The sequence below is a fragment of the Benincasa hispida genome, chromosome 9 (genome assembly GCF_027475165.1).
Source record: "Benincasa hispida cultivar pf3 chromosome 9, pf3_genome.v1.1, whole genome shotgun sequence".
NCBI lineage: Eukaryota > Viridiplantae > Streptophyta > Magnoliopsida > Cucurbitales > Cucurbitaceae > Benincasa > Benincasa hispida.
In genome coordinates, this window is record NC_143486.1 from 34,599,802 (window position 1) to 34,622,247 (window position 22,446).

Genomic DNA, 22,446 nt, shown 5'->3' on the forward strand with positions numbered 1-22,446 from the left:
TAGATCAAATCTATGACCAAACAAAGGAAATCCATCTCTAATTGAGAGAAATCTCTCTTAAGAACGCATGTTCTATATTCAAATGGATAATTAAAAGCTCCCTATTACAAATCCTAAAGTGGCTAGTTATAATCTTATAAGGAAATCAAACAATTACCTAATTAATTCAAAAATAGTAATTAAGTACTAGTTAATCGAAATTAACAACTAAACTAAATATAAATAAAGTATACTAATTATCCTATAATCATCCTCATTATTTACACTAAGTCAAATATATAGATAATTCAAGAAACTTCTAAAATAGTTAGTGTCACTTCTTCAATATGGATAGTAATATCACTATCCAGAAACGATACTTTACATTTTAGCATGATGCCTAAGAAACAAGTGGCAATTGACAAACGATATGCTTTGCTTCTTAGCTTTCTGTATGATCCTCCTAGAGGCGATCCTCCTCTTCCTCTCAGAAATGGAGTACAATAGTGATAGCACCGAAAAATGTGTCATCTCACTACTTAAATCGAGGTCGTCCTTAGGTTTTATATGTTTATTTAATGATTTATTGGTATCATGCACCTGAGATGTAGAATCGAGCATTAGAATCAAAATGGAGTTTAAATAGATTAAAATGGAGTTCGAATGCATCAACTGGGAAAATGAGAGCTGAAATTACAGTTTTATTACTAAGGGCATGATGGAGCTACACCGTTAGGCGCCACACTCGTTGCTATTTCTCAAGAGCAAATCTTTCCTAGTGTTCATTGAGCGTTGCAGCACTGTCTTGTTCTGTAACATCACAACGCTATGGAGATTTACGTAGCAGCAAAGTTTACAAAGTACATAGCAGCCCCATGATTGAAAGCTTGTGAGATTTTGATCACTTTATTATAATTTTATATATTGTCTTTGGATTCTTTCTCTACTTTAAATGATTTCGATTATGTTTTCTCATGAATGTCTAACAAACTTGCTGATATTTTATAATTGGTAATAGAGATTAATTTACAATACTTGACATATAATTGTATCTTGATCCATAAGTAGCAAAAGGTTAGATAGATTTGTGATTTGTTGTATATGATGAAGAACATTGCTATATCAACCTAGGCCAGAATAAGCATGTTGAGTGTTTCATTAGGCTTTTCCTGTTACATATTCACCTTAGCAATTCCCTTAATCTTAATGTGGTTACTTCAATTAATTAGGATGCATCTCATCTATTTAAATTGGCTAATTAGATAATTTGAACTCTCACCTAGCTTCTCCAGGTGAATTGGCTAATCTACATAATATAGGAATTAATTTGATGAATCTATGATCAAGTTAAACTCGGGGGAATGACTTGAAAGCCTAAGCTAGATGTTTTAATCGTACGAATTTCATCCCTTCATTTACTTTTATGCAAATTTATTTTTCTTGCAATCAACTCTTGGGCTATGAGCATTTTCTAAGAGGAACACATTGGTTCTCTTTGAATTTGACTCGTACTACTACATTTTAGGTAGGAACAAAATTATTTTATCAAGAGTTGGCTACAAACTCTCGTCGATCAAGAAGAATGGCGATCAACGCCAACCACCTCCACAAGTTGCAGCTTCGCAAAGTCCTATCTTCTTAGCAGAAGATAGAGATAAAGCAATTAAGAGAGTATGCAGCCTCAATGTTCCAAATTCTTGGCATGGGATTCTAGATCCACCTATAGAGCCACCTCTCTTTGAGAAGAAGCCTCTCATGTTCCAGATGTTGAATGTATTCGCATGATTAGCAAGAATACCAGATGAGACCTTGCATAAACATCTTCGATAGTTCGTGCATATTTGTAGCTTATTCAAGGTAATTGGTACCCAAAAGACTCTTTAGTGTGTTTGATCCAAAGAGTTTAGAAGTAGTAGTTGTGAATTTCATTCCTTTTTTGTCTCAAGGAGTTTGTGGATCCCACCACTAAAAAAACATGAATTTTATACCTTAACAACTCTTACATTGGGGCCCAAACACTCTTTTTAAGACTAAAATTGTTTCCTTACTATGTGTAGGGAGAGGTTTTAGCATGGTTAGACTCGTTTCCACCAAATTCGATCACATGATGAAGGATCTTGGGGGAAGCTCCTAGAGAGGCACTTTCCACTTGACAAGAATGCTATATTCAGAAGTGATACCATCGCATTCAAGCAAGCCCCAACAAAACATGTTGATGGTGTCTGGATACAATTTTAGAAATTGGTCAGAAAATGTCCACATTCGTAGTCTCCCAGCATGTATCTTAATGGAGCCGTTTTCCAATGGATTCAATCAACCATAAAAAACGCTTGTGAAAACACCAACATGTATGTCTTTATTGAAAAAATCAGTAAACGAAGCAATCAAAATCATGCAATAGCAAACACTGAGATGATTACCACAAAGACTGTAATTCTCTAGAGAAGACTATTTCCTACTTCATTTGTTATTAGTATTCTCTATAGATATCTATTGTTTTCATCTTGTAAACAAGTAACTAAGAAAGCTCCAATAGGGCCTAAGTGCCAAAGAACTAAATAGAAGAACTCTCTCTATAGCCTAATTTTCTTTCATTGCCTCCAACATACCAATTATTCTTGAAAGTGTACCATTTATATATATTGTATTTATTTTAAATATAATCTTTTTTGCAGTTTATTACATATATATTTTGATATCAAACACTGACCTTGGTTAGGAATGGATGTAGAAGTTTGTCCAGAAGCCGTTGATGTATTCTTTTGTTGAATTGTCGCCATCCTGACAGCCTTGATGCAAATGGGACAACATATGCTACGCGAATACAGAAACTTATCCACAACGTCATTACACATTTCACCCACGTTTTCACCTTCGAATGAAATTATGGCACTTAATTCTTCATCATCTTCTAATCCCAAAGCTCGCTTTATGAGATTGTTGATATAGCTCATGCACTCCACACAGTATATGTTAAATGATTTTACTGAATAATATAATGTTGTGAGGAACTCTTCTTCTTCAACATTGTTATCCAGTGATTCAAAAGCTGGTGGCAAAATGAAAAGCAACAAGTTAAAAATCAATTAATCCACTACCAAATAATTAATCGCTCTCTGAATTAATTTACCTTCCATCTTTAGATCAGGTGGTTGAAGGAAATTCTTTGCTGCAATGTTGTATTTCAATCGATCAAAATATTGTTGTTCTATATCCCATAACCTTTCTCTGCCCGTTCCTTTCGATCCATAATCAATCAATCAAAATTCTAATTCAAACTAAATCTTATTTTAATTTTTTTTAAAAAAAAAAACAGTGAAATCATTAATTATTACCTACACTTTCAAATTCTTGTCTGTCTTGTTGGTTGTACACGTATGAAGGTTTGCTTAGGATGCGATGATAATCCCTTTCCAACATTTTGATTTTTACTCTCAACGATACTGTAATAATATCAATTAAATCAACCAATTATTTATATACTAGATAGAGCACTTAATTTAATCATTATTTAAATTTATTGTTAATTTACCTATTTCATCAAGTAGTTCTTGGTGAATGTACTTGGCATATATTTGAGTCACGTCCATTGATGGAATGTCATTGAGGATTGTTAAATGTTTCTTTTGTATAAGCTCACAACATTCTTCTTCTGCCTCCTTTAACTCTTTCTTTAATTTCTCTGAAAATTAATGATATCTTAATCAGTATTTTATTAAAAACAAAATAGTATTATATATTGTATATTTAATACAAAATTACCAATCTCTTCTAAATCATCACATTCATAAGACCATTTGTTTGAGTATTTCTCCCCTAGCTTTCGAGCACAAGTATCTTCCAGCAATCTCAGATCATTCTTCCAACATACTGCAGATTAAAATATTGAAATTGATATATTCGTCAATTGGAGTGTTCAATATCAATACAAAGAATGAACCCATATCTCCCATATTTTAGGGGACAAAGCAAGGGTTGTTGGCAATGTGACATGAGTTGGCATAAGAGGTACCATATGGTAGATGTACTTTTTGGGGTTTTCCCAACAAATTCCAAGACAAGGGACATGAGAAAGAGAAAGGAAGATGGTCAATCTAGAACAAGAAAAGGCTTTTTGTATATGATTGTTAATATACACTCAATCTAGAAAGAGATACCATATGGTAGGAGGAGCGAAGTAGCTTTATCGAGACCAAGAAAACATATACATATAATATTAATTCCAATATGAAGATATACACTAATAACTTAACATCGAAATGTCCATTGATAAATCCTTAAAATTGAAATTACAATATTGATAGATATTTTAATAAGTTAGAATGTCTTGAATTTGATATTTACTGTTTCGAACGACCAAATACGTCCTTTGAAACCTATATATTCATATTTATGTTATTTGTGCTATTTATTATTAAGTTTTTTGGAGCCCAAACAAAAGGATCATTTATTTTAGGGGCAATTGTAACTTTAATTAAAAAAAAATTGAAAATTGGATGCATGTCATAGGTTTTTCTTTTTTGCAAACATGTCAAAAAACATCTGCCTGGAAGTTTGATTGCTATCTGATTTTTATGTGATGTTATCTGATTTCAATGTAATTGTTATGTGATGCTATCTGATTTCTATGTGTGATTGCTTTGTGGTTGCTATATGATTGACACATATGCAATTATAAAAAGGTTGCAGTCATGACTTTGGTTTTTTAAAATGTATTTGTCATAGAATGCAATTTCCCTTTATTTTAATAACTGAAAGAAAAAAAATACTGCTACACTGGTTGTTTTTTCGTGGGTGGTTTTACTGAACAAAGTAAGTGTGAAGAAAAAAAAATTAATATAAGGTGGTAATATATTTTCTCTCCGTCGGGTTTTATGTCATAAAACTCGTGGTTTGTAAACAATAAAACTTATTCTGAAAACTCAATAAGTTGTTATTGAATATATGTATTGCTTATTAGAAATTCAATAAACTAAAAAGACCCATATAAAAGTGGATCAGGTTCGAGTAAATAGTCAAAATGATCTATAGTATATGAATGGGGTTAGGTGCTTTATTCTGGTAACACTATCGGATGCAGCCTACTCTGTAGTTATTACAAAAAGTTGTAAAAGTGTTACAAATGATGTGATCCTAATTCGTACATTTTATGACATGGGAAGTGGGGGCGTCCTGTGAAATGGGTTTGTACTAGATCGGACCACGAAATCAGTCACTCTTACTTTATACACTCTTTGGTGTTTAAGACTAACTATTTCAAAGCGATGACCTAGGTAATTTAATCTTAATCCTAAGCTAACTATGAACTCCTATTTATTCAAGATTATCGTTAGATTTTCATAGGTGAGGGTTGGCTCAACAGTGCTGGCTCAATAAATCTCCATTCAGGGGTAAGACAAGATAGATAGCTAGGGACAGAAGGTGCAAAATGGAATTCACTCATACCCTCTATTAGGGATAGTAGAGAGGTTGTTCCCTTAAGTGCTGATTTCGGATCTTGAAAAGGGGCCCCACCCTCTCATTGGCCCGAGAGGGACTCGGTTTATTGATCAGATCACAAATCAATTATTTATTAGAGGATCAATGGGATGTAAGGAACAAGTAGTAATCTCAGGGGTAAAACAGACATTTGACCTAGCCGCTATTACGAACAACCTGTGAAGAGTTAACTTACTAATCATGGTTATATCGAGTGAACATAATATATCTATAGTGAGATGAGTTCAACTATGCGCTTTAGTGGAGTGACCCATTAGTCAACAAATGCGGGTTAATTCGATGTAATGAGTTTACCCAATTAATCTCGGATCGTTGGAGCCCATGATTTGTAGGTTCGCGAGGTCCCCCTATTAGCTCGTAAATGGATTAACTTTAGAGTAGTGTGATATGTTAATTTGAAACGTTCAAATTAGAATAAAGAGAATTAGTTACGCGTTTTATTTTAGAATTAAACTGAATTGAAAAATTAATTAATATTTAAATATGAATTAAATATTAATTTCATGAAGGTGGAATTTATGTAAAATTAATTTAATATTTGATATTATATTAATTAGAATTAATTAATTTTTTAATTAAAAAAATAGAATCAACGTAGCCAAATATTAAATTAATTTTACATAAATTACACCTTCATGAATTTTTTTAGCCCCTATTCGTTAAATGAATTATTAAATGAATTATGCGTTCTACATAAATTCCACCTTCATTAAATGAATTGTTTTTTTTCTAACATTAAGCGTTTAATATTTGATATTAAATTAATTAGAATTAAAAAATTAATTAATGTTAGAACGCTTTAGTGAGAGATTAATAAACATATATGATATGATTATTTTTAGCTCTCATGTCCCTAAGAGTTCATGATCAAAATTCATGTGGCACTTCGTGTCGATTATACCTCGACTGCTCCATTCGGAAAGTGTTTACATGAATTGAGATTTTGGTGGATGGGGGAAGTTGTTCACTTTAAAATCAATTGCGATGTTTTTATTTCAAAATTTTCACGTTCTCAAGATGTTTACACTGAAAGGTTCATGTGGCACTTCGTGTCGATTTTACCTCGACTGCTCCATTCGGAAAGTGTTTACGTGAATTGATCATGGTGAATGAGGGGAAGTTGTTCATTAAAAAATCAGATATATGGTATATTGATTTCAATTCTCACATCCCTACATAATTCCACTGTGAGATTCGTGCAGCACTTCATGTCGATTATACCTCGACTACTTCATTGAGAAAGTGTTCGTCATAGATCAAGACCAAAGCGAATGGGGGAAGTAGTTCATAGTAAGTGGGTGAAGGATATGTTGTACGGTCTCTTCTGTTGGTTTGAACAATGAGATTCCTATGTTGCGCCTGCTTGTCATCTTTCAATCAGCCTTGCTAGTCGTTTAACGATGGCTATCCCCTCGGAGGGTTTTAACATAGGATTCAGAAAAACTCAAACTATATAAATGGATAGGATTTCTAAATTCAGTTTCAACTTTGACTTTCCAACTTTGGGAGCATCATTGATATCAAACTTCTAAAGTCTGAAAATAGAGGGTTACACTTGTAAGATTACTAAAGAGTTGGTAATTTCTGACAAAAAACGGTAGCTAAATGACTAATCGGAGTATGAGTTATTCTAGAGATAGTGTTTAGCCAAAAATGTCTTGTTGTAGTATCATTGCAAAAATAATCTTGGGTATATTATTACTTTGCTAAAACTTGATTGGGTTTAGAAAGCAATTCACTTAAAAAATTTGTTTATAATTTCATAATGACAAGTTCACTAGTACAATTGTTGGCGTCTTATAAACTGATTGGGGATAATTATGTAATCTGGAAATCATATTTGAATACTATATTAGTGATAGATAATTTACGGTTCGTCTTAACAGAAGATTGTCCTCCTGCTCCCAACTCTAACGCAAACCGAACTGTTCGGGATGCATAAGATAAATGGATCAGAGTGAATGATAAAGCTCATACTTATATTCTCGCCAGCATTTCTAATGTTTTGGAAAATAAACATGAGGATATAGGTACTGCCAAAGAGATTATAGAATCTCTACGAGGGATGTTCAGGCAACCGTCCTCCCTAAGGCATGATGCTATAAGGTACGTTTACAACTGTCGTATGAAAAAGGGGGCCTCTGTTCGTGAACGTGTCCTGGACATGATGGTTCACTTTAATGTACCGGAAGTAAACGACATTGTTGTTGGTGAGAGAAGTCAAGTTGATTTTATTCTAGAATCTCTTTCGAAGAGTTTTCGGCACTTATGCACGAATGCACACATGAATAAAATTGAATACAGTTTGACTACTTTGCTGAATGAGCTACAGGCTTATCAAACTATGTTGAGAACTAAAGGTCTGGAATCAGAAGTAAATGTTACTACTGTTGAGAAGAGAGGAACGTTCTCCAAAAAGTCTGATGTTGCTTCTTATTCATAGAGTAAGAGTGTTCCTTTTAAGAAGAGCAAAGGGAAAGGGAAAAAGAAACATGCTGGGAAGAAAGGCAAGAATAACGCTGTAGACAAAGAAAAGTCTTTCCACTGCAACGAGGAAGGGCATTGGAAGAGGAACTACCCTCAATACATTGCAAAGAAGAGAGCAGAGAAAGCAAAATAGACAAACTAGTTCCTGAAGACCGCTTGCTCATCTTAAACCAGTGGGAGATGTTGTTGTCTGATGATAATTTTACCTGCTTTTGTTATCTTGTAAAGTAAAAAAATGTATATATTTTTGTTGTAAAAAAAATGTTCATTTTCTAAAATTATGTTTGTTCTATCTCATAGCAACTTTTGTTATGAACCAATCTAATAAAAGCCATTTGTAAATTTTCAGATATTTTAAAGACGGCTAGAAATCGATTAAGGCAAATAGTTATTTAACCTCTTGGATAAGTTTAGAACACGTGAAACGTTCATTGTATACAAAACTTGTTAGGTAAAATAAAACTGAAATACTTTGTTCGGATCAAAGTATAGAAAGTTAAAGATTTCTATATCTATTTGATAGAACATGAAATCCAATGAAAAACTTTCTAATTGCCTTAAATTGATTTCTTAACATTGTTCGAATATTGTTCTAGATTACCTTGTATTATTTGTTTCCATAAAAATGTTATTGAATTAACACTGTTAACAAGAGTTGTTAAGACAGTTAACAAGAGTTGTTAGAGCGTTATTGAATTAACACTGTTAACAAGAGTTGTTAAGATAGGAAAGATGCGTCTTACTCAAAGAGTTGAGAGTACCTCAATGTAGTGGGAGGAAAGTATGACTTCCTGGTCATTATTGACAATAAGATGCATTCTCCATATAGTTTAATAAGAAGGCTATTGTACACTAACATATAATGATTCTCTCAGCTAAAGTCTTTGAGAATCACCTAGTAAGACAAAGAATACCAAGTTAATAACCTCGGGCAAGTGGGAGAAATATCTGGTATGAGATGCCCTAGCTTATTGTATTTCTCTATAAAATTCAGAAACTCGGTATTATATATTTTGATATATAAGTTACCACTGGAGTTTTAGTCCAAGTGGGAGTTTGTTGGATTTTATGTCCTAAAACTCGTGGTTTGTAAACAATAAAACTTATTCTAAAATTTCAATAAGTTCTTATTGAATATACGTATTGCTTATTAGAAATTTAATAAACCAAAAAGACCCATGACTATTAAATGAGTACTTGAACTTTATGTGGAGACATAAAAGTGGATCAGATTCGAGTAAATAGTCAAAATGATCTATAGTATATGAATGAGGTTGGGTGCCTTATTTTGATAACACTATTAGATGCGACCTACTCTGTATTTGTTCGTATTTGTTACGAAGAGTCGTAAAGTACTATAAACGATGTGATTCTAATTCGTACATGTTATGATATGAGGAGTAGGGACGTTCTATGCAATGGGTTTGTACAAGATTGGACCATGAAATCAGTCACTCTTACTTTATAACGCACTATTTGAGATTGACTATTTCAAAGCGATGACCTAGGTAACTTGACCTTAATCCTAAGCTAACAATGAACTCCTGTTTATTCGAGATTATCCTTAGATTTTCATAGATGAGGGTTGGCTCAACCGTGCTGCCTCAATAAACCTCCATTTCTGGGGTAAGACCGGGTAGATAGCTGAAGACATAGGATGCAAGACGGAATTCACTCTTACCCATTTTTAGAGATAGTAGAGAGGTTGTTCCCTTAAGCGATGACCTAGGTAATGTTTGCATCCCTATCGACAATCCACTGGCATTACACATATTTTCATTTCTCCATCGCCACTACTCTTCGAGTTTGCCTTCTATTTTCTAGTTGAAGTCGAAGTTTGTGGTTCTGTTCTTCAAGTTCAAGCAGAATGATGATTGAGTGTGAGTTCACGGTTTTGTTTGCAGTCAAAGTTCACACAATACTCATGTACTTGTAGTCAGAGTTTGCTCGTTCATGTTTAATCCCTTGCGGAAATCGTTGCTCGTTCTTGTTTAATCCCTTGTGCAAATCATTGCGGTCAGTATTACGGTGAAACACTGATTCAACTCTAGTCATTATCTTCATTTGGATCTCTAGTTTGCAGGTCAATTTGAGAATTCATTTGGTTAGTTTAGTTAATGTAAACCAGGTTTAGATTGATTCATGTTTGGTGTGGTTCGAATTTTCAATTTTGTTCCTCGATTTGATTTTCTCTGGTTCGGTGTACCTCAGTTTGATTTTTATTGCAAGCTTATTTTACTGTTGGTTGAAGCTTAATTTTCTGGTTAACTTCTCATGCCTGTTGTCTTGTGATCTTTATTATACTAGCCTAGCTATAATTTCTTTTTGGTAGTTGTGAATCAAAGTTTACTTTAGTATGGAGCAAATTCATCAAATTCCACAACTGCTACGACCCAATGTCTCATCTGGTATTCTTTATGGTTCTTTAGCACAAATATATAACTACCCCACAAATAGGTAACTACTCCCACGTCTTTCCTGATAATAATTCATCCAGGAATTATTGATTTTGGGGCCTCTAATCACATGACTAGTTCATCAAATCTATTTCATTCATATTTTGTTTCTTATGAAAATTTAAAAAAAAAAAAAGAATCGTTGATGGTAGTTTTTTTTTATTATTATTATTATTATCGTAAGAAATGGAACTATTGAATTGATTGATACAATTTCTTTAAAGTTTGTTCTTTGTGTCCCTAAATTGGAATGTAACCTCTTGATTGTCAGCAAACTTGGTAAAGGTTCTAATTGTCGTGTCACTTTCTTTGTTTCAACGTCACGACTCAGGAAGAAAATTGGAAGAGTTAAAATGCTTGATGACCTCTATTACTTCGATGCAGGTTTTTCTAGTAATAAAATAACTGGCACCGAAAATATGTTGTCTCATTCCACTTAATTCTAGATTGTTACTTGGTTTTATGTGTTTAATCGATGATTTTACAAGTATTGAGCATCTGGGAGATAGAATAGAGTAATACAAACCATTCAAGGTTAATTTATAGCAATTAAAAGCTAAAATGAGCAATTGGGATTCAGATTCGATGAATAGTGAAGGCCGAAATGTCAATTTTGAGATTTATTTGGCATTTTCTATAGTTTTTATGAGATTTTAGTGTATGTTCTTTGGATTTTTTGCATCTTATTGTTTTCCTTTCCTTTCTTGAATATCTAGGATGAATATATTGGTAGATTAAATTGACAAATTAATAGCTAATACTTGTATATTTGTTCGCCCATGCTATGTTGTTGGGGTTTGTGCTCTAAAGCCTCGTAATTAATTAGTTTATTAATTTAATTATTAATTATGCAATATTAATTTATCCATTAACAAGAAAAATCCAAGTTTATCATATGTAGTCTTGAACAATATGTAGTTGACATACAAGGTGGATCATGTTCAAGAGATAACCTAAAAGATCTATGGTATATGGACAAAGTTGGGTGCTTTATCTTGGTAACACTGTGAATACGACCTACTTGTAATAGTTACAAATGATTTGATCTAAACCGTTCATGTGGAGATATGTGAGTGGAGGTATCCTCTACAAAGAGTTTGTATAAAATTGGATTGCAAAATATTTAATATCTATTTATAAATCTGCTAATTGATAAGATTAATATTTCAAAGGATGATTCCTTTGATTTGTATGGGTGAGAATGGCTCAAGTTGTCGACTCAATAAGCCTACCATTTTGGGGACTTGACTAAATGAAGAGCTGGGAACATAATTTCACAAGATGAAAGTCACTCCTTCGCACATAGGGTAACTAGATGAGTAGTTTCCTTAATGCTGGTTTTGTGTCTTGAATAAGGGGCCCCACCCTTTCACTAGCCAGAGGAACTTAGTTTATGGATGGATCATAAACAAATTGTTCATTAGAGGAATCAGTAGAACTTAAGAGAAAATGGTAATTACATGGATAAAACGGATATTTAGCCCAACTTTAAATATGAACAATTTGTGAAGGATCAACTTGCTTTTATTGATTATATGCATGGACACAACTTGTCCTACGGTGCATAAGAGTTCAACTATGAGTCTATAGTGGTTTGCACTATAGTTAATGAATGAAGGTTAATGTAATTAAAGATCTTAATTAATTAATATTTGATCATTGGAGCTTATAGACTGTAGGTCCATAAGGTTCCTTTGCTAGCTCAGCACGGACCAACGAGGATTGACTACATTGAAAGAAAATTTGAAATGTTCAAATTTATGAGGAAAAAAATTAATTGTATTTCATACATTGAATTACATAATTTATTATAAAGTTTATTTGAAAGTTTATTATAAGATAGAGAATTGATTTATTTGAATATGATTCAAATAATTAATTATTTGGATAAGATCCATATAATTAAGTTATTTAATTTAAATAAGATTGAATTAAATAATTGGAGAAATAATTTATTAATTAATTTGAATTGTATTCAAATAATTAATTATTTAATTTGGATGGGATTATTTAGTTTTTACCAAGTCTTTGCATATTTGCTTTGAGAGATGAATATTTTATCCTTAAGCTGTTTGATCTGGAATTTCAAGAAATATGTCAATTTACCTACCAAACTCATTTTAAATTCAGTTTGCATTTGATTGACAAAAAGATCTAGAAGATGTTGAGACATTCATCCTAACACTACATCTGCAACATACACTTGAGCAATCACAGAACTCTGTTTTTTCTTTCTTCACAAATATCATTTTGTCAACTACTTCTCTCACATATCCCTACTTGAAAAGAAATTCAGATAAGTGATCATATCACTTGTTTTAGACCATAGAAAGCTTTTCATAGCTTGTACACATGATCAAGATAAACTGGATCAACAAAACATTTAGGTTGTTCAAAATAAACTTCTTCATTTAAGTATCCACTAAGGAAGGCACTTTTAACATCCATCTGATAAAGTTTGAATTTTAGCAGACAAACAATACTTAGCAGAACTCTAATGGCTTCCAAGCAAGCCATATGGGCAAATGTCTCATCAAAGTCAATACCCTCAATTTGAGAATATCCTTGAGAAAGCAAATGGACTTTACTCTTATAACAATTCCATCTACATCAGATTCGTTCTTGAAGATCCATTTGTTGCCAATGATATTTGCTAAAACAAAATGAGGAATCAATATCCAGACCTGATGTCTTTCAAATTGTATCAATTCTTCTTGCATGACATTTACCCAACACTCATCCTTTAAAGCATCTATTGCATTCTTAGGTTCCACAAGAGATGTATAACAAATATTACCGGTCATTTGTGAATAATCCACTTTTTATTCCTTCTTGGTGGAATTTCTAGATCCAATATCTCCTCTAATATTACTGGAAGGATGATTCTTTAAAATTTTACTAGAAGGATGCTTGGTATACTTCTGATCATCTTCATTATCCGAGACTGTGTTGTGTTCAGAATTTTAAGTAATGTCATAGGATTATCATCAACAATTGGTGAAACAATCGATTTTGATTTACACACATTTGTCACAAAGACTCATCATCAACTTCATTTTCCTCAGTGAAACACACTTCAAAAGTGCATTTCATGAGCTTAGAATTTAGTTTTATGCTTAATTTCAGACATTTGATTCTCTTTATGTCTAACTATAGAAAATCGAGCAATTGGACCGAAACAAGAAATTTTGAGGATAGAATGACCAAAATACCCCACGAATGGTCAGAATTTTGACATAAGACAAGGAGAAAAGTTGAAGAAATTGTTAAGGAAAAAATACGATAGTGTCACGCGTAGCGTTACAATGCTGGCCCACTACGTTGAAGACCTGAGAGGAATAAAAATCAGAGCAATGTCACGACACTGCTAAAAGCGTCACGATGTGTTACTTCGTTGTTTTTGGTAGTGTCGCGCTCAGCGTTGCAACGCTGCCCTACTACACTGAAGATCCGAGAGGAATAAAAAGAAGATTGAAACCCAATGACTGCTATATATAAAAGCAATTTTCTGCTGAGGATCGAAATGAGGCTCGTTTAGAGCTGAGTTGAGGGTTTAATTGAGATTGTGGCAAGGCCTCCACGAGGAGTGAATTTCTGGGCAGAGGAACCATTTTGGAGCTTCAAAGGAGTGACTTGTTTATTCTTTCCTCGTTAATTTTCTATTCATTTGTATTTGGAACTTTATGAATGGTCTATGTTTGTGCTGTTTCCATGATTGACTAATTTTTGTTCTTAGGGTTTTGCTTTAGTTTTATGGATTCATTGAATTGAGTTAATTTTTCTTGAATGTGATTTACACATGATTATTTTATCATGTTTAGTTTTGATGCTTTGAACAGTTTGGCCATTGTTTGAATGTCCTTTACGTAATGTCTTGCTTGGAAGAGAGGGTGTTAGGCCATATCTAACGTGTTAAACTATTAGTCGAATATGCACAATGGTGATAGGAGATTAATAAAGATTAATGATGGAGAAACTTAATGTTATGCTAATCAAGTAATTGTAAGGAATTGGATTAATAGTTAGTTATTAGAAAGGGTTGAGCTTGGAAGAAGATACCTGGACATAAGATTTCCAGATTTATAACTAGCATTAAATAATTCTGGGGTCTAAATAAGTAATTTGGTTAATTCATTTAACACAATCATATCCTAAGATGTGTCTTGCCTAGTTTCATCCTGGTGTTGTCTTTTATTTGATTTTTAAGAGTACAATAGTTAAATTTTCATCACAATCCGATTCCCTAATAAAAATAAAAGGATCTTTGAATAGCTAGAAGAATCAAACCAATTTTCTAAAGGACGATACTAAGTCACTTAACCGTTTGACTATATCATAACTTGACGTGTGCGCTTGTGCTCCAATAAGTTTTTGGCACTCTTATCGAGGAATTGTGTTTTGATTTCTTTTAATATTTAAGAGATTTGACTAATATTAATTTAGGGTGTAGATTATTTTTTTATTTTATTTATTTTGATTTTTGATTTTACATTTTTAGCCTTTTCTTAGTTGATTTGTTGTGGTGGTTGCTTGATCAATTATGTCTAACAATAAATTAGGGTGGTCTTATGGGTTTTATTAACCTAAATTAGGTCTACCACCACCAGTAATGCCTTTCAACCCATACCCTTATCCCATTAGTTATCTTTCCCATGATCATATGTGTTACAATGTTCATCCAACTCCAATAGAGCGAAAACCTTTATTCGACGACTAGTAGAAGAGTATATCCTAGAGTCTGAACTTAAGAGGTTTTGCATATAAGAGATGGAGAGGTTGGACAGGATAGAAGCCCAAGTGGGAAAGAATGAGGCAACCCTTAAATGTATAGGAGATTAACTTAGTTTGATGGTTTATGCAATTAGAGCCTTGAATGAGGAGATTTTGTCCAATGCCACTAAGGCAAGGAGGTTAATTGTTTTACATGATGGTGAGGAAGAGTTTAAAGCATTAGAGTCAGCCCAAGAGCAAGTTTGTGAGATTGAGAGAGAAATTTTTCTTAATTTAGATGAGGAAGCTTAAGTGATTAAGGTTGAAGTTGAAGAGCCTTGTTTTCCATCTCTTAAGAGCCCTCTCATTCCTGATTTTTCTCTTTCTCATGAGCCTAGTCAGTTTGAGTCTACTTTTAATTCTTAGTCTTTTTATTTTCAAAAAAATAAAAATCCTAAAAATAACTTTTTGCTTTCGGTGCCCAGAAAAAGATGGTGAGCCTACAAGACGTTGTAGGGATTGATTAAAGCAAGAAGAGACCTGAAAAATGGAAAAAATTTATATGCCTTGACGTATAATCTCCCCTGTCATCTACTTCAAGACGTTATACTCAACACTTCTTGGGAGGTAACCCATGTTTTATTTGCTTTCAATTACGTTATGTTATTTATTTTTATTTTTATTTTTATTCTGCTCTCACGGTATGTAGTCTTATCTTTTCAAGTCTTTGCTTTACAAGAGCCCTAAAATAAGGTAATGTTTCGCAAGCCTGAGCATGTGGATTGCTTAACTAATCCGGCCAATTTCGCTCATTCTTTGTGCTTTATTTTTCTTTTATTGTATTGAAAAAAATGCATGTTTTTAAGTTTAGGGTGGGCAAAGTATTGCATTCTTTGCTTGTCTATTTGTATTTATCCTACTATGCATGTTAATTAGGGAAAGTGATTTATGCATGTTAGTTGACTTAATATTTTGAGTGTTGAATTTTGGATTTTTTTTTTTTTTTTTTGAATCCTAAATATGATGTTGTGCTTAGAATGTGAAATTTGATAAGGATGTAATGACTATAATTTTCTATGAGTTACTCTAAATTTCCATATTAGATGATCTACTGTGGAAATGGGTAACATATTCTTGAGTTAAGTTATCTTTTAAGTCCCTCTTTGAGTCCCATGCATAATTGAGCACGTAGTCATTTTCTTCTAGGTTCTTATTAGTAAAACATGCATTTACTTGAATTAATTTGGTTGTCAACTCAAAAGGCCCCACTGGTTAGAGAGTGTCTTCCATGATGGTTAGTAATGTTATACTAAGCAACAAAAAAATGTAGTATTTATGCCTGCTTAAAAAAAATTGTCCACAAAAGATTGAGTGGAATATTAGAATATCATTAAAAAAAATGAGTGTGAAAAAGAAAATAAACTTATAATGTGTATGCATGGATGTGGGTAAAAAGAGCTACCTTCACTATGATTAGTTGGGATGTCTGAGAATCAACTAGGTGTAAGTCCCTACGATGAATGTGTGAATGAGGGTACCCTTAATGAGTTATCTTAGGCATCTTAGTCGATAAATTACTTTCTTGAATGCTTTGGTGCTTGAAGATTGGTGCATGACGCTAGAGTAGGAGGAAAACTAGAGAGGTTCATTTTAAATTATAACGAACTAATAGGACTTAATCGAAAAGGCTTTCACACACATATGGGGGATGATAAGATTTGGTCTTGAAATATTTTAATGTTGGGATGTGTTTGAAAGTCTCTACTAATGGATCTAGTGTGTTTACTTTGAATAATGAGGTTTTAAGTCATTTGTGTGCTTGTTTGAATTTTCCTATAGTCTTATTCTTTCTTTCCTCGAGATTAGAAAAGTTATAAGTTTGGGATGGTGAAACACACTCAAAAAGTATTTTTGTGACCTTAGAATTTAGTTAGTTTTATGCATAATATGAGATCTTTGATGCTTTTTATGATTAATTGTAGGAAATCAAGAAATTGGACAAGAACAAGCAATTTCGAGAATAAAATGACTAAAATACCCCAAGAAAGGTCAGAAATTTGACCTAGAGCGAGGAGAAAAGTGGAAGAAATAGTTAAGGAAGAAAAAACAAATGTTGCCCTGCAATGCTAACGACCTGAGAGAAATAAAAAGCAGAGCAACATCACAACGCTGCCGAGAACGTCGCGACACTCCAGAAACAATGTTTATAAAAGTAGTTTTCTGCTAAAGATTGAAAGGATGATGGTTTAGGGTTGAGTTGAGGGTTTAATTGAGATTGCGGCAAGGCCTCCACGAGGAGTGAATTTCTAGAGAGAGGCAACATTTTGGAGCTCCAAAGGAGTTAAGATTAGAAAAGTTCGTTGTGTTGCTATTCCGGATTTGAGAACGATAGTCAAGAACCCAACTTATTTATTCTTCCCTCTTTAATTTTCTATTCCTTTGTATTTGGAACTTCATAAATAGTCTATATTTGTATTATAGCCATGAGTGATTGATTTGTATTGATAGGGTTCTGATTTAGTTTCATGGATTGCTTGAACTGAGTTAATTGTTCTTAGATTTGATTTACACATGATTACTTTAACATGTTTAGTCTGGATGCTTTAAACAATTTGACCACTGAATGTCCTTTACATGATATCTTACTTGAAAGATATGGCGTTAGGTTAGATCTAATGTGTTAAACTGTTAGTCGAATATGCATGATGGTGATAGGAATTAATAGAGATTAATAATGGAGAAACTTAATGTTGTGCTAATCAAGTAATTGTAAGGAAATGGATCAATGGTTAACTATTAGAAAGCGTTGGGCTCAAAAGAGGATATTTGAATATAGGACTCTTAGCACTATAGCTAACAGAAAACAGAGGTCTAAATAATTAATTTGGTTAATCCATTTAACGAAATCATATCCTAAGATGTGTCTTGCCTAATTTCACCCTAGTGTTGTCTTTTATTTTCTTTTTAGGAGTTGAATAGTTAAGTTTCCATCACAATTTGGTCCTCTAAACAAAATGAATAAGATTTATGAATAGCTAGAAGAATCAAACCTATTTTCCAGAGGATAATTCTCGGTCTCTTTACTATTTTATTATATTATAACTTGGCCTATGCGCTTGCAGTCCATCACTCATCAGCAAATTTTCCTCCATTTGCATCATCTATGAAAATATTGATAGATTCTATAACACTCTTTGTACACTTGTTATAAATCATATAAGCTCTGTTGTTTATTGAATACCCAAAAGAGATTCCTTCATCACTTTTGGAAGTCCATTTTTTCTTTGGATTCTGATCAACTAATGTATAACACGTACTGCAAAAAATATGAAAATATTTGACATTGGGTTTCCTCCACCCAAAAGATGATGCTCGATCTCTTGACTATTTTATTATATTATAACTTGACGCATGCGCTTGCGCTCCATCACTCAAAAAAAAACTTTCCGCTATTTCCATCATTTATGAAAAATATTGATAGATTCTATAACACTCTTTGTACTTTTTTATAAACAATATAAGCTATGTTGTTTCTTGAATACCCCAAAAATATTCCTTCATCACTTTTGGAAGTCCATTTTTTCTTTGGATTTCGATCAACTAATGTATAACACGTACTGCAAAAAATATGAAAGTATTTGACATTGGGTTTCCTCCACCTCCAAATTTCATATTGTGTGCAGTCAATGCTAGGATGAATCACAATTTGATTATGTATATGGCAAGTAGTACTCAAAGCTTCAGCCCAAAAATAAAAAGGAAGGTCATAAGGATGAAGCATAGCACGAACCATCTCCTGTGGAGTGCGGTTTTTCCGTTCAACAACTCCATACTATTGAGGTGTGTTGGGAGTAGAGAATTAATGGTGTATACCTTCAAAGTGACAAAATTAAGCAAAATTATTATTTTCAAACTTCCTGCCATGATAACTACGAATGGATAATGTTTAGCCCTTCTAACTTTTCAATTGAAGGCCCGATGACTTAAGCACCTGGAACGACTCAGACTTCTCTCTTATGAATTTAAGCCACGTGTATCTAGAAAAGTCATCAACACGGACCATGACATATCTTTTCCCACCAAGGATTTCTACTTGCATGGGCCCCATGATATCAACATGAAATAGTTCAACAATGTGATTTATAATAGTTACGAGTATCTGTTTATGAGGTGCTCTCATTTGTAAAGCTTGGCATTCTCCATATATAACTCCTTTGTAGCTACTGACATTTGGAAAGCCAATCACATCATTTCTCATCACCATCTTCTATATAGTTTTAATACTGGGATATCCAAGATGCTTGTGCGATAAGATAGATTCATTCTGCTTAGAGACAAGACAACTTTACTTTAAATCAATAGGAGTCCACAAATAACAGTTACCTGATAAGCGCTTTCCTAATATGACAAGAGATTTAGCATTATCTGTGGCAACATAACCATCTTTGGTAAAGTTCACATTCAACCACTGATCATACAATTGACTTATGCTAATAAGGTTTGCTGTCAGGCCCTCTACCAGCATCACATAATAAAGAATAGGTAATTCAAGATATTTCAGTTTTCTTTTTCCAATAATCTTTCCTTTGGCTCCATCACTAAACATGATCTGGCCTGATCCAAACATAGCTCTGTTCACCGGTGCCTTGAACACTCACGATAAAAACACCAATCACCTTTTGTTGAAGATCAAAGAGATGTTAGAACAACATTACAACAATTTGGATTAGATTTGACTTTCCAAACATTATTCATTGTGGGAGAATTTTATCCTCTGTTGTAGACAAACTCATGAAGTCTTGAGTGATTTAGCGATAGGGTCTTATATGACCCTTTTTTCCATAAAAATTATAGATCCACTACATTTTATTCAAATAATTATTGTTTTGAAATTGACTTGTGATAGGAAATTCAGGTTGCGTATATTTCCAAGACTCTTACTCTCTGACAAAAACAATTTTCTATTTCACTTTTTATGAATATTGTCTTCCTTTTGAAGAGTTGGAACCAGTGAACCCAATGCCACAAATATCCTTGGACGACTTACTTTCAGAGAGGATTTGTTCAAGGTGATCAATTCTTGAATTTAACATCGTTATAGATTTACACATCGACTCTATCTCAACTTTAACTTTATTGGGTTCATGCTTTAAGTCAAAGATAACAAACACGAGGCGAGTGTTATTAAAAATAAGTGATTCTATCATTTATTCTGAACATCAAGAGCTTTAGCATCCTCACATTTCTACTTCTAAAGATCACGGTAGGCAGATGCAATTGATAAGTCATAAGTTTCATCATCACTACTTATTACAATTATCTATGAGTTGTTTATCTTCAGAACTGTCAGAAGAGATGCAACTTACAAATGCCTTGACATCTTCTTCTGAATCACTGCTGTCATCGGACTCTTCATCTGACAAGGTCATAAAATAACTTTTGTTTTGTCTCTTCAGAAATATTGGGCATTCTAATAGATAGTGAGTGACCAAGTACTTCACATTCTCTGCATTGAAACATCTTATCTTTATTTATATCATTCTCCTCTGGTGTGTCAGAGTCCTTCTTACAACGTTGAGATTTTTTAATAGTTGACCCAAAATTGTTGTCATTCTTAGCCATTCTTGGAGAATAGAAGCCAGACTTCTTCTCAAATTTTTTCATCACACCGGAGAATTGTTTTGATAATAAGGAGATTACGTCAGCAAGACTTTCTTTAGGTTCCTCTCCTTATTCAAATGAATGTTTTTTTGTTGGAGATTGCAAAGCAGTTTCGTTGTTTCTCTTCCCAGGCCACTCACTAAGATACATTTCAAAGGTGAGTAATGATTCAAAAAGATCATCAATTTTCATAGTGGAGATATCCTAGGCTTCTTCTATTATGATGACCTTTATGTCAAATCTCTTTGGCAGATATATGAGAATTTTTTTTCACAAGCTTTTCTTCAGGAATCTTCTTTCCTAAAGCAAATGATTCATTTTCAATGTCAAGTAGTCTAACATTGAACTCTGCAATACTCTCATTATCTTGCATTTTCAGAGATCCAGATTTTGTAGCCAACAATTGTAGTTTAGATATTTAATTTTGGATGTCCCTTCACGAGCAACAACAAGAATATTCCATGGTTCTTTAGCAGACATACAAGTGTTGATCAAGAGAAGATGTTTTTGTCAACACCATTAGATATGGCATGTAAGGCCTTAGAGTTTCTAAAGGAAGATTCATCTTCCTCCTTAATCCACTCAACTTCAGTTTTGAACTTCAGTTCCCCTTTCTCAATAGAAACCTGTAGATGTGATCATCCAATGATAATAGACTTCCAGGATTTACTATCACACTTCAGGACGACAATCATCCTCGCTTTCCAATATGAAGAGTTGGTTCTATCTAGTATAGGTGGACGATGTTGGGTTGTACGTCTTAAAACTCACAGTTTGTAATGTTAAACATATTTTATTATAAATAAAGATGTTATTGATATTTGTCCAATAAAACTATTTATTGAATATGTGAATTGCACTTGTAAAATCTAAATCAAATAAACTAATTATCCATGGCTATTATATGAATACATGAACTTTATGTCGAGAAATAAGAGTGGATTAAGTTAAGTAAATAGCTAAAATGGTCTATAATATACGAATAAGACTGGATACTTTATTATGGTAACACAATCAGATGGGCCCACTCTGTTGTTGTTACAATTTGTTGTAAAGTGCTACAAATGAAGTGATCCTGATTCGTTCATGTATTGACATGAGAAGTGTGAGCGTTCTATGCAATGAGTTTGCATAAGATCGAACCAAGAATTAAGTCACTCTTACTTTATAACATTGTTTACTATTTAAGACTGACTATTTCAAAGCAATGACCTAGGTAACTTGACCTTAATCCTGAGCTAACTATGTATTCCTGTTTATTTGGGATTATCCTTGGATTTGAACGGGTGAGGGTTGGCTTAACAGTTTCGGCTCAATAAGCCTTCTATTTCAGGGGTAAGAACGGATAGATAGCTGAGGACATAAGGTGCAAAACGGAATTCACCCCTACCTGCTTTTAGGGATAGTAGAGAGGTTATTCCCTTAAATGCTGACTTCGGGTCTTGAACAAGGGGTCCTACCCTCCCATTGGCCCAACAGGAACTCGGTTTAGTGATTAGATCACAAACCAATTGTTTATTAGAAGATCAGTTGGACATAAGAAGCAAGATATAATCTCATGGGTAAAAAATCTTTTGACCAAGCCGTTATTATGAAAAACTTGTGAAGAGTTAACTTACTAATCATGGTTATATCGAGTGAACATAATATATTT

At 33.2% G+C, this 22,446-nt stretch overlaps 1 protein-coding gene and 1 long non-coding RNA gene across 10 annotated transcripts in view; one reads left to right on the forward strand and one right to left on the reverse strand.

The window, feature by feature from the left end:
* Window positions 1–22,446, reverse strand: part of LOC120085457 (uncharacterized) — a 50,010-nt gene that overhangs the window by 14,811 nt on the left and 12,753 nt on the right. For 5 of the 9 annotated variants that reach the window (XM_039041426.2, XM_039041424.2, XM_039041427.2 and 2 more), the window contains 5 exons: window positions 3,742–3,849; window positions 3,512–3,661; window positions 3,315–3,422; window positions 3,110–3,217; window positions 2,690–3,028 (listed from right to left, as the gene is read on the reverse strand). In XM_039041426.2, the coding sequence (XP_038897354.1) occupies window positions 2,690–3,028; window positions 3,110–3,217; window positions 3,315–3,422; window positions 3,512–3,661; window positions 3,742–3,849 (813 nt within the window). Of the gene's footprint in view, window positions 1–364; window positions 580–658; window positions 790–1,884; window positions 2,202–2,689; window positions 3,029–3,109; window positions 3,218–3,314; window positions 3,423–3,511; window positions 3,662–3,741; window positions 3,850–22,446 lie in introns of those variants that run through there. The other 4 variants (XR_005483945.2, XR_005483946.2, XM_090318347.1 and 1 more) reach the window with 4 other exon arrangements.
* Window positions 719–2,172, forward strand: LOC150033762 (uncharacterized). The gene is made up of 3 exons (XR_016532502.1): window positions 719–868; window positions 1,505–1,836; window positions 2,037–2,172. It is a non-coding gene; the product is annotated as an uncharacterized LOC150033762 (long non-coding RNA).